This window comes from Desmodus rotundus, chromosome 10 (assembly GCF_022682495.2).
Source record: "Desmodus rotundus isolate HL8 chromosome 10, HLdesRot8A.1, whole genome shotgun sequence".
NCBI classification, from domain to species: domain Eukaryota; kingdom Metazoa; phylum Chordata; class Mammalia; order Chiroptera; family Phyllostomidae; genus Desmodus; species Desmodus rotundus.
In genome coordinates, this window is record NC_071396.1 from 32,144,507 (window position 1) to 32,157,768 (window position 13,262).

Sequence of the window (13,262 nt, forward strand, 5' to 3'; positions counted from 1 at the left end):
GCAACCCTTGGAGCTGTTGGTGTCTTTGCCATCTGGACAGATGGTTCCCTATCCTGTGACAGCAGCAGCAGGAATGATTTATGAGGCCCCACAACTCTACCCCATGGGCCTTGTGAAACCTGAATGACTTTTGTCCTCCCCCCAAAGGGGTGCGATTTTGCCTGTGTTGATGGGCACAAGACCTGGGGTTCACAATGAGGTTTGCCTGACTACGCCCAGATCTGCAGCGGCCAGGACTGTGCTTAGTTAGGTCAGTGTCTAGTTTACAACGACCAGCCCCCGAGGATTAACAGAAAAAGCCCTGGTGTGGGGGGTGGGAAGCCCCGGATGCAAACTCTGCCGATCTACGCGCCTTCACGTCATTTTTTGCCTCGGTTTTATGACCCGTACAACGAGGGTAATGATTTCTGCACCTGCCCGACTCGCATGATGTTTTGGAGGTTCCTGTGACATTATAGATGCAAATGACTTCATTAATTATACAGCCCGAGACAGGCATTAAGGATTTAATCCAACAAACATTTATTGAGCACCTACTGTGTGCTATGCACCATTCCTGGTGCTGTGTTGGACACAGATAAACAAAACACAGTCCCTGCCCTCGGCGAGCTTACAGTCTAAGGACGGTCATAGGACAAATGCACAGTAACTATAATACAGGGCAGAATATGATAAGTGCCGTGAGAAAAGTAGAAATAAAGTGCTACGGTGGTTCGGCGGAGGGGGAGATCCCAGTGGTTGGAAGGTCAGGGACGGCTTCATGGAAGATGTGGTTTCTGCGTGGGCCTTGAAGGAAACAGAAGAGAGCATTCCAGGTGGTAAGGACATTCCAGAAGATGAGAACAGTGAGACCAAAGGCACAGAGACAGGGAAACCGGGCGCCTCTTTCAGGAATGACAACGGGTGCAGGGTGCAAAGGGAGAACAGGGCCTTATGTCTGTAATATCACCACAAAGACTTGTACGTCATTTTGTGGGACGGGAAGTTTTAAAAGTGTGTGAATGGCTGGAGATAAGAATCGCTGTGCACGCTCAGGATGGACTGGAGAAGGTGCAAGCATGCCCAGAGGAAACCTAGGAGAGGAGACTGCTGCTGAAATGGCCCACGTGACAAGGAGGCCAGGCCAGTGCTGGTGGGGAAGAGCAGCAAGGAAATACATGGAGAAGAGTCAAAGATGCCTTTAGGGTCTCAGAACTGGGTGGTGGGAGGGATCACAGGTCTTCTAACAGAAAAAGGAGGGGTTGTGGAGGAAGGGGAGGCAGAGATAATCAACCTGGCTTCAGATGTATGAGTTTATGGCACTGCCAGAATAGGTGGGGCGAATGTCCAACAAGGAATGTGTGGTCCCAGCCTGGAACCCAGGAGAGGGGCTGGGCTGCAGGGGAGTGTGGACCCAAAGGAAGGTGCAAGGTTGCTGATGGAGAGTGGAGGCAGGTAATGGAAGGGGGAATGTCTGTGTTGCGGGCAAGGAGGAGAGGCGGCAATCACAGTCAGATCTACCTTGGCTCCTTTTTAGGTTAAGGTGAGGGCATTAATAAATAAATCATAAATAAATAAATACATAAATAAGCAACAAAGCAGCATTGGGAAGGGAGGAGAAAAAACACAAGAACATGGCAGCTTGGAAACCAAGGGGACAAGGGGTGTCTGGGAGGGGTCACTGTAGAGCCAAGTGATGTGGAGAGCTTGCTGATGACAAAGGGCCTTTGGATGTGGCACTGCGGAGGTGCCAGGGGCTTGGAGGCTGAATGGGCTCAGGAGGGAAGACCGTGTAGGCCTGGAGACGCCTTCCCAGGGAAGGGGCCATGGGAGCCAGGATGGGTAGAATGAGCGTGTGTTACTGGACAGAGAAGACAGAGGCCACAGGGGAGTGGCTGAGGGTGTCAGCGAAAATGTAACTGGCCTGAAGGTGGATGTTGCTTCCTTTGAGCTGGGAGGAAAGTAGATGAAAGGAGGGCGGGGGAGATCAAGAGGTTTTTGAGGAGAGACCTCATTTCAGCAAGCTCCATTTCTTCAGCGAAGGAAGAGGCAGACAGTGGGGGCTCATTTGGGGGCTTGAGGAGAATGGAGGAGGTTTGAGGGGCTTTAGGGTGGGTGATATCAGGGCAATTGGGGATTGACTGAGGGTCCACAGGAGGAGACTGAAAAGGCCCGGGGTGGCGTGTCCACTGTCATGACAAGACAGCAGATCAGGGTATGAGGTACACAGGATAGGCCAGGACTTTTTGGCCCCCACTTCCCTCAGGCTAGCTGGGTAATGCTGGAGGCTGCAGTGAAATCTCGCTCAAACTGAGCTGTAAAGAGGCAGTATAGGAAGGGCCATCTTCTGACTATGCGCCCAGATGCAGAAGATCAAGGAGAGAGGGGAAGCTGAGTGCCTGGAAGCTCCCACCATCCCACGGCCAAAGCCTCGTGGCAGTGCAGGACCCGCGAGTTGGGGGATGGCAACGTGTGGGTCGTCCAGGGTCACAAACCTTTCTTCGGAGGGAACCCGGAGGCAGGTTGCAAGGGCTTTTCCACTTCAACTCTTCTTAGTTTCAGTTTAAGGAACCAGGATGGGCCAGAAAGAAAACCATGCTTTCTGAAGAGCTCTGGTCCGTAAGCTCCCCAGGGAGGGGTGCTGGCAGGCAGGTGGAGCTCAGGGCCAACTCCAGGACCTCACATTGGGGCTCACCATTAGAATGTTCTAGAATCCAAGACTGTGGCTCATGCATGGAGGCCCTGCTGGCAGTCCTGCTCATTCCCCACAGCACTGCAAGCTTCAGAAATTAAATGTCTCCCGGGGCTTCTGAGATCCTCAAGATGAAAGGCCCTGAAGAAGTGTAAAATATGATACTAATTATTTCCACTTCTTATGACAACCAAACCACTCAGTTCCCACAGAGGCTGTTAGGGCTGGTGCTTTCTCAGATACTCATTGTATCCTACAAATCCCCAATCTTAGGCTTTGAGCATCCACAGGAGCAACAAGGAGAGACACACACATGTGCAGAGTCGTAATCATGGTTTGGAGCTGCAGCGTCCACATGTGGGGCTGAGGGTTCTGAGTATCCTCCACTGGCTTCCTGTCAGCCACTAATTAGGGGTAGTTGTCCTGTGCCCAGTTACCACTGATTAATTATGTCCAGTCTCATGTGCTGGGGAGCAGATCTTGATTATTTTTAACTCCCTTCACCTTCAAGATAATGGGTTTTTACTTTTCTTTCAAATACGTTTTAAAACACCATTATTTATCAGGCAAGAAAATACATCTAACAAACCAAGGCAGCTAATGCTTGTCTCTACATGACCTGTGATTCCAGCCCCTAAGTTATTGGCATCGAGCCCAGGGTTCCCCTGGGGACATTATGTCCAGTATTTGGATACTGCCTTTGGCTTTGGGTTTAAAGAAAGTCTTAACTATTTATCTTAATAAAGGGAACACAGATTCTGCAAAATTCGAAAATCATTGCCTCTGGCAGGGAAGGGGGTGGAGGGGACACTGGAACCTCTCCCTGCAGAGTTGGAAGCCTCAGTGTTGGAGCTCAGTGCTGGCTAGTGTGCCCAGCAGGATGGGAGCGTGACGAGAAGTGAAGCTGACACAGCAGTCTGGCTGCAGAGGCCCCATGGTGGGCACGATGCGAAAGCAAACAGAGCGCTTGCGGACAAGTGGAGCTAAATGCTTCGCGTTCTTTTGGGTCTCACACTCGGGGGCTCTGGAGGCACCCAGAGAGGCAATCTTATATATTTCTGAAAGGATGACTTTTATCTTTGCAGTGCCCTTCCAAGCTTTCGCTGTGGCTTCCCTGGTGGTGGAAGGGGATAATACAATCCCTCATGTCACATTCTAACTGGGCGGGAAGGAGGCTAACTCTGAGGGTGATGTCTCAGGGTCCCTTCCTCCTTCGTGGACTCAAGTTGCTTTAGAGAACATCCTTTGCAACCACTGTCTGGACCCTCTTCTGTCTTATTCTGGAGGTGGAGTGCCGAATCTTAGCAGGAGGTCACAATTTTTCAAAAACACAATCTGCAGCACCCCAGTTCTTCAGTGTCATCTGCCTGCTCCGTCCTGGGTTCTTGGTGGTTCTTGCAAGCCAGGGTACGAACTTCCCATTGTGTCTTCTCTAGCCTTCTCTCCGTAGTGCTGGAGGCCTGTCTGGAACAGGCGGGTCACCTGCCGTTCATCCCTTGAGCATTTAAACTCTATGTGTGTGGGAAGGCCTCCAAGCCCGGATGTGGCCTCTGCTTCTTATTGTCCTTGTGCTCCTTTGCCAGCAGAACGCTCCAACCTCCCTCTCCTCTGTGAACAGCTCCATGTCAGACTTCAATCAGATTGTCGCTTCTGGGTCTCAGCTCACCCAGAATCCACATTTCTCAGGGGCTCGAGGCAGCTGCCAACAGGCGGCTCTCCGTTTGTCCATGAGCCCAGAGACCCCTCCACTCCAGGAGGCAGTTTGTTATCCAAAGTCACGGGACTGGCTTCTTTCCATATTGAGTCCTTCTGTCCCCAAAGATGGACCGAGTCTCAATTCTGGTGGGTTCTCCACACCTTCTTCCTGTGGCTTGTCTGCCTGATGCTAGATGAACACCACACTGTTATAAATACTCAGGTCAATATATATATGCAGATATAGATATATATATTCTGGTCACTGTTTTACACTTTAACAAAGAAAACCACTAGCCTGCTTGTTCTATAGTTCGCGCCACCCCGACTCCCACCTGCCTGTGGTATAGCTGGCAGGAAATGTGAGCCACTGAGTCCTGCAGGGTGCCCACTTACGTGGCCCCGTCACACTGGCCAACAGTCAGTTTCAAAGCCCCCTGCTCATGCAGGTTCTTGAGGGCCTTGAACTCCAAGGGCATGGTGTGGGGGCTGGCCTGGGAAGTATAACCATACTTGAGGCTGTCATAGTAGTGGTACTTGACAGGGTTCTGGTTCTGATCTAGCGGGAAGGGCCAGAAGCCATAGAGGTAGATCTGGTTGCAGAAACGCGTGGCCAGGGTGTACATCAAGAGGCCGGTGGTGGGTCTTTTGATGTGGACTTTGTTGGTCAGCCAGTATCTGAAAAAAGAAAAAGAGTGACAAAAGAAACAAAAAGAGGAAACATGAGTTTGTGAATTATCCTTTCCAGGAAGAGGAAAAGTGCGTCCTGCTACTCCAGGGGTTGTAGAGACCTGTCAAGCGACCGTTTCCCAGCTCCCTTCACATGGGAATGACACCCGCCACTCATTGAGCAATGGAGCCAACGACCTTATGCTTTCCCATATGTGATTTAATGGAAACAAGACAAGCCCCTTCATAGACACGAGTGCAGAAATGAGGCTCTGAGATGAAAAGTGGCTCGGTGACCCCAAGCTGGCAATGTATAGAACCAGGACTCCCCTCCAGGCTTTCTGATTCCAAGTCCATGTTCTTTCCCCTTCATAACAAGGCCCAAACAGATATGGGGCAGCTGGGGAGAGTGGCTGGTCTAATGGACTGTCCAGGACTATCCTGTGTCATTACCTGCTAATATGTAGGAGGTGCTGGCCAGGGTGTGGGGGGCGGGATGTTTGATGCTGAGGTTGGGGCATCCTTAGAAAAGAAGTCCTTCCTTAGACCACCTCAGTACTGTCTACACTCAGTGGGGCTACGCTGAGCTTGGGTGGACCCTGGGAGGGGGCAAAGGCAAGGTGAGTGCATGGAGGAGGAAGATCCCGGAAGAGCAGCAGCTGCTGTTCGGATTCTTCTATACATCCTGGCCAAGTGCTCATCCCCCTTGGCTTAACCCCCTCCAGTAACAGGAGCTCAGTGCCCCCTGAGCAGATCCATTGCATTTTCAGCTCCAACTTAGTGGTTATCAACCTAGGCTGCACACTGGAATCACCTGCAGCTTTAAGAAAACTGATGCCTGGGTATGACCTCCAGGTATAGCCTGAATACGGATTTTTAAAACCTCCCCCAGTAATTCAAATATTCAGCCAAGGCTATGAACCCTTGCTCTGACTGGTAGGTGGTTGTGCCAAAGGAACTGAAGAATGACACATATTCAGCCAAGAGGAGGAAAAATAGTGAGCGCATGGAATAGTCAGAGTTTTAAGGGTGATTGGGCCTGGGGAGTCTTCTAGGCCAGTGGACTACGGGGCATATAACTGAGTGAGCTGGGAGGTGGGACACGTGCAAGGAAAACTGACACGTGAACTCTGCATTGCTAAGATAGTAAGGAGTGGTGGGGACTGTGGCATCTAAAGGGGTAGCCAGTTTTACTGCTGTCCAGTGTGGTGGTGCCAGATTTTCTGCTTTTTATCAAGAGTGTCAAAAATCTGGATTTTTAAATGTAAATTCTTCAAATGTTGGCAACTAATTTACAAAAATTCCAAAAATACCACATATGGCCCTATTGGGTGGGCCAAACAGACGATGTCTGTGGGTGACCCGTGGTTCTCCTGGACTGAAGTTGTCCTCTTCCAGACGACAGAAGAAAACATGTGAGTCCGGGGTGATCTGCTTGAGAAGACTCGAACTTCTCGTGCAGCTGGTTAGATAGATAGAGCTCAGGTGACATGCAGCTTCTCCATGCCTGTCTCCTGGATCTGTTCCACTCTGAGTGATTCTGGGAGAGTTGGGGCTGGGAGTAAGCTGGCCACAGCTGCTGCTGGCACCATCCAGGGACATGCAACCAACTAGCAGTGTCCCTGCATGATTGCGTCCCACTGACCACTGCCTGAACCAATGCAAGCCCTAGCACCGGCCACACGCCACATTAGGGATCTGTGGTTTGTTTATTTTCTGATAGTAAGGACTTAGCAGGGAAAGGCTTTCAGAAATACATTTCTTTGCAGGCTATCAATGCTCTGCCCAGAGATGGGGAGGGAAGAATTTAATCTGTGGTGAAACATCCAAGGAGCTCATAGCCGGGTCTGGTTACACAGACCTGTGATGTGCCCTCCCCATAGATAGGCCTTTCCCTCACGTGTCCCCTTGATGAACTCTCTTTCTCTCTTTCATCCCCCCAGAACCAAGCACATACATCACATCTTCTTGGAAATGTTCCCTTTGCTCTGTCATCATCTCTCTAGCCCAAATTGACTTAATCACTTCCACATTATTGTCAAGAGCTTTGTTTCTGCCTCTCCCAATGTGCTTATCAGCCTGGGCTGACAATCCATTACTGTGTGGGTTGGTCTCCCCTACAAAACTGTGCTCTGATCTCCTCAAGAGCAGGGGCCACGCCTTATGCTGTGTAGGGGGTTCAAAGGCATCTGGCTCAGTACCTGCTGCAGCCAAGGCTCTATGGCAGACAGAGTAGTGCTCAGCAAATACTCCTATCTCCTGTCTCTCTCAGAATTCCTTGTCTTTGAGCAGGGGTCATCTGATCACTTCTGGCCAGTAGGCTTTGACTACAGATACGTTCCTTCTGGGCTGATGTTGCTCAAGAACAGGTCCTCACTTTCTCTTCTCCTGTGTTGGAGAACTTCAGAGCCTCCTGTAAAGATGCTGTCAGTTTAAGATGGACAAATCCTGGATCCCTGAGTCACTGGTTGGAAGAGAGCCCCTGCCAACACATGGTACTTTGCAAGAACGAGAAATGAACTTCTGCCATGTTGAACTGTGAGGGTTCCAGGGTTTGTTACTGCAGCCCAGTCTCGAGTTGAGTATCCTGACTTCTCTTGCACTCAGCAAATGTTTGACTCCAGTAGCATTGAAAAATGGGACGACGAAGGAAAGGAGAAAGGAGGACGTGAGCAGTGCACGCAGCTTTGTAACTGTGGCCGGCTGGGACAGGAATAGAAACGCCCAGCCTCTCAGGTCTGAGCCAGGCTTTTCACCCGGAATCACTGGGAAAGGTGTTAACAGCAAGTAAGGCTCTGGGATGAATTGAGAACTCAGCTGTGTGGAGGGACTCACTTATTTCCTGCTCTGCATCCGCAGGTAAACAAGAACTCCTGAGAGACGTCTGACGGGGACACAGGGCACTGTTTAATGAGCAGCTTGTAAGAGAGGCTGGCCAAGTTCTGCAGGAACAAAACACTCTCGATTCCCTTTATATCTTCTCAGTCTCACTGGCCAATTTAGCGACTGCGTGCTTGGCTGACTTGTAGACTGTTTCTTTCCTTAGGATAACAGCTGGGTGTTAAAACACTAACTAATTAATTTCACCCTCCCAAATGCGGTTAGCTGGGTGCATCTGGGACATCATATTGACAGTACACCTTTAATGGCCCAGGCTTGAGATTTTAATTAGGAGGCAAAGTAATCTCAAAGAAGGCAGTAATTATTTTTCAAATTGGTTACTCCAATTGCCAAAACTATTAAGCACTGTATTTTATGAGCACAGACAGCAATAAATGAGGCTTGACAAAATCATCTCGAAAGCACCCTTCTCCCTGGATGCCTGGGCTTGATACGTGGCGAGAATGGGGGCTACCAATGTTGGAAAAAGAGACCACAAGGGCTTTCTCCAAGAAGCTAAAAGTACTTCGTGGGATGTAGCTCATTTCATCCTTTAAGAGCAGGAATGCCTCGTAGGTGGTTGCCGAGGGACACTTAGTGCTATTTTGTGCAAAATCAGCAGCAAGGCCAGGAACAGAACGCTTTGGCTCCCGGTCTCACATCACCCACATCGTCAGCCTTGGCCCTATTGCTGTCCTGTCCTTGGAAGCACTGTTTAAGACTCTGCTGTCTTTGGGGACATGTCTGGACCAGGCTGCCCAGCTTTGCAGTAATGGTAAGCTGGGCATTTTGTCTCAGAATTTGGGGCAGGAGTGCAGAGCTGCTCAAGCCTGGGGATGCTTGAAACTGATTCCTTGTTCCCAGGTTTCCATGTTTAACCAAATAAGTCAGCCAGCCTCCAGTCTGACCATGCCACCAAAAACCTTCCAGTGACTCCTGGAATCCACAGGGTAACAGCCAATGGCCTCAGCCAGGATTGTGAAGCCCTAGAGATCTGGGCCTGAAATCCCTCCCACAACCTGATAAGCACAGTCACATTGCCATGAGGGACTCCTTGGCTTCTTCCAGGACCCCATCAGCTCCCATGACTCCTGACTGGCAACCCCTTCTTATGGTCTCAGCTTCAATGTCACTTCCGGCAGGGACTTTTCCCGGACCTACCTGGAGGGTGTCGTGTTCCATCTGTTGTTCTTTCCCTATCACAGCACTTACCGTGCTACTCTGTAATTCCTTGCTTGTCTTTCTCCCCCTTTATAATTTAAAATTCTGGGAGCAAGTGGATTGGCTTCTACATGAACCCCAGATCCTGGCATAGTACATGCACAAAGAACATGCACAAAGTGGGTGCAGCTTCACAAGTCTTAGTAAAGCCATGAATGAAAGCAAGCGAGCAGAGGCTAGTGGCTCCCTCTGAAGGCACGGGCAGGGCAAGGGAAGGACATCACAGTAGTGCTGTGTGGGAGACCAGCCCACACAGCGTGGCCTCACTCTCTTCTGGGCAGCCACCGGCTCTGCACGTGCAAAATGCAGGCTAACAGCATCCTAGGCAGCGTGTTGACAAAAGAAAAAAAAGGAAAAATATGATGCTGGTTACCTGGGTTCCCCCTGCTACAGGGTGGGACCCCCAGAGAGTCAAGATACTGCTGCTCTCACACGGGCCCAGCCAGGCTGTTTCTTGGCAGCGGTGGGGTGGGGTTTTCTTAAGCCTTCTGGCTAGATTCTGGGATTTAAACTAATGCCACTCCCAACTGAAAAATTATATTCACCCTCACCTATAATTAAAGGAATCCAATTTCAAACAGTCAGATGCCGTTTTCTACTGGATTGGCAAAGATAATACACCATGTTGGCAAGGTTATGGAAAAACAAGCATTTTTAATAATCATAGGTATAACTTGGCAATATCTATAGAGATTAATAATGCATATATCCATCTCTTTTGTTAGCAGTGACACTTCTAAAAAGCAAGCTTATATACAGAAACCTGTGTGCAGGTGTCGGTAGATGATGATCACTGTACTACTGGTTATATTAGCAAAAGACTAAAACGCCCACTGTGTCCCCCGCCACCCATGGCGTTGCTTATGTTAACTATGGTCCAGACTTGGTGGAAGGCTAGGAAGCTGAGAAGTGAAACAAGGTGGTACCTGTCAATAATTTCCAGAATTTAGCAAGATGTGGGTGGTACTTAAAACATGCTTCCTTATGTGTAAAAGGGGATTTTTCTGGAAGGACACACAGAAAAACAGTTCAACAAGGCTGCCTCTGTGGAGAAGGTCTTTTCATTTTAAATCCTCCTATAGTATTTGGGTTTTTCTTTTTACTGTGTGCATTGCTATTTAAAAAAAAAATAGAGATAATCCATTAAAAATGACCAAATGCCATTAGCCATCTGTGCCTCAGTATCACAGACCCCCCTGTCCTGTTCTTCTTCATGGAATACCCCTGCAGAACACAATTCCACACTCTGTGTCCCCTGGAGAAGACTGGGGCCCAGCTCCTGTGGCTGGTGCACAGGATAAACTCTGCACTGTGACGGGCATGTCTGGTTGGGGACACCCACAACCCTCAGGTCTCCCTGTAGTCTCCGCACCATGCTTAGTCTCTCACCACCGGGCCTGCCCTCTGGCCCTCAGTCCTGCTCCCCCCTGACGAGCAGCAGGGCCTGCTTCACTGACACGCTGCTCCAGCCTTGGCAGGGATGCCCACTGGATCAGTGCCATCCTGGGGCCTGGGCTCAGCACTCCTGGTGCCTAATTAAGCACCAATTCACAGGCCAGCTCTGCACCAGGCCTGTGGGCTGGGCAGATGAATGGGCCTGCTTTCCTGCCCTCTTTGTGGGTCATAGCCTTCCCCATTGTTGTAATTGAATGAGAGCCATTCACTACCAGCTGCTGACCAGTTTCCCACTCCCCGGGGCCATTCTCATTGCCTGGGTCCTCCCCCTCAGTTGCTCACCTCCCTCGCTCACAGCCAGCCAGGCACCGTGCCAGTGGGCAGGCCGGCAGAGCTGGAAGTCCCTTGGAGGAGCTGCTCAGGCTGGGGTAGGGGGTGGCAGGAGTTGCAGGGCAAGCCTTCTGCTCAGGGTCTCCAGACCACACTGCCCACTCTGCAATGCCCAGGCCCATGAACTGTCTCAGCACGAGCAAGAATCTTGAGAATACACGGTGCTTAAGGGACTCTCCTGGCATGGGTGCACTGAATCAAAGACTCGAGTGGGAAAGGCAGCTAGCTAGCCCCATTGCTATGTTGAATTCAACCTCCAATACCGCATAGTGTGACCTTATTTGGAGATAAGTGTTCTTTACAGAGGTCATCGAGTTAAAATGAGGTCATTTAGATGGCCCCTAATCCAATATGACTCACATCCTTAAAATCAGGGGAAATTTGGAGAAGACATGCATGGGGAGAATGCCATGTGAACATTGTGAAGAGTGGCCATTGTCAAGCCACAGACAGAGGCCTGAAAGAGTCTTCCCTCAGAGCCCTCTGAAGGAACCAACCCTGCCGACACCTTGATACTGGCCCTCTAGCCCCCAGAACCGTGAGACAACAGATTTCTGTTGTTTGGGCCATCCAGTCTGTGGTACTTTGTCACAGCTTTGGAACAGCTTCCAAATAAATATTCCCACTTCCATGCTTGCCCCCTTATGGTTTCCTCTCAACACTGTTCTCCAGGCAGGCACTACCGGTTGGTCAAAATTGCCATGGCAGATGAAACGCACTTGCCAATCCCCTCATTTCTCAGGAAGGGAGGCTCAGAAAGGCCAGGTGACTTGCAGAGGTCATACAGCTAGGAAGTGGGGGAGCTGAGATGGACATTAACCTGGGAAAGGAGTGTTGCCTACCAAGCACAGCACCCTCCCCCCACCCTCTGTGACAGCCCCCATCCCCAGGGAGGGGCCGCTCACCCGCGGACGGCGTGCAGCAGACGCAGAGAAGGGTACGCAGTACGCACGTTGACACGGTGCTTCAGGATGAGCTCATTCACCCACTCAACACGCTCCTTGCCGCCCTTGGCCATGAAGGCAGGGATCCACAGGATGCTGCCGTTGAGGCTGTGCAGCCGCTGGAGCAGCTTCTCCCGCCACGTGGCGTTAACCAAGTCCTCGAAGGCACGCTGGATGACGGAAGGGTTCATGGTCACCAGGTCTGTCTTGAGCCCCACATCCCGAGCATACTCTTGCACCGGGGCCAGGTTGCACCTTCCAGAGAAAAAAGCAACTTGGTTCTTTTGGGAAAGCTGAGACATCTCTGCTTATATTTCACTTTATCTACCCTTTGCTTGCTAAAACAAAGACCCACGGCAGCCTCCTGCACTCAACGGCTCTCCTGTCATTGTTTTTCCTGCCACACATACTTACGAGGCTCTGAGCATATGCATAGGACTTTACTGCGCCCTGAGGATGTCAAATACCTGCTTCTGGAGTTCAGTATCCAGTAGAGAAGGAAAGAAGCAAGTAAGCCATCCCTCAGCCCACAAGATGACCATATCATTGGCAGGTGTGACCTAACCACATTAGGTGCCGGAGGGAGGGTTCTGAAGGGACACTCCTAGGTTCAGAATTCAGCTCTGATTCTGTCTGTGTGATTCTGGGCAACCTGCTCAACCTCTCTCTGCTTCCTGAGAGCTTGCTCATGGTGAAGGAATATCCACAACAATTTCTTTAGCCGTGATGGAGATCACAGCAGCACGCCTCCCAGGCCCTAGAGGAGTCACTACACTTCCAGTCCTTACAGCACTGCTGGACCACAGTAAGGACTCTAACTATTGCTACTGTCATTATAATTATGGGGAGGAGGAGCATCAGGTGGTCTTCCTGGAGGTGGTGACCCTTGAGGGAATCTAGAAGGATGGATGAGCAGCACTCCAGCAGTGGGAAAGGCATATTAGGACAGTGTTTCTCCACCTTGCCAGACACAAGAATCACCTCAGTCACTTGTTAAAAATACAGGTTCCCCAGGTCCATCACCTGAAGATCCAGATTCAACAGCTGAGCCTAGGAATTAATATTTATTCATATAAGCTCTTTAGGTAAGTCTTATAGCCAGGCAGTTTAGCAAACACTATAGTATATGGCATTTTCGGTGTAAGAATTGTGTCCAAAGGCACAGAGGTGGGAAAATAGTGTGTGTATTTAGGGGAAAGCAAGTAATTTGTTGTGACTGGAGCCTATTGCATGGAGGGGATGGGGCAGGAGAGGCAAGAAGGGTGAGATACCACAGGGCCTGTGTGTCAGTGACTTGGTTCTGAGGGTGATAGGGAGCCACTGAAGGTTCTTGAGCAACAGTGTGACACAGACAGATTTGCATTTTATGACAATGATAAGACAAACTTGTATTTATT

At 50.2% G+C, this 13,262-nt stretch overlaps 1 protein-coding gene and 1 long non-coding RNA gene across 2 annotated transcripts in view; one reads left to right on the forward strand and one right to left on the reverse strand.

Annotated features, from left to right (window-relative positions):
* The window catches only part of LOC128779391 (uncharacterized), an 84,569-nt gene that overhangs the window by 23,670 nt on the left and 47,637 nt on the right, over positions 1 to 13,262 (forward strand). The gene's annotated exons all lie outside the window — the stretch shown is intronic.
* ST8SIA2 (ST8 alpha-N-acetyl-neuraminide alpha-2,8-sialyltransferase 2) overlaps positions 4,743 to 13,262 on the reverse strand; it is a 42,330-nt gene continuing 33,810 nt past the window's right edge. The window contains exons 5-6 of the mRNA XM_024561898.3: positions 11,827 to 12,120; positions 4,743 to 5,044 (exon numbers count right to left, since the gene is read on the reverse strand). Of these exons, the coding sequence (XP_024417666.2) occupies positions 4,759 to 5,044; positions 11,827 to 12,120 (580 nt within the window). The 3' untranslated portion in view covers positions 4,743 to 4,758. The remainder of the gene's footprint in view (positions 5,045 to 11,826; positions 12,121 to 13,262) is intronic.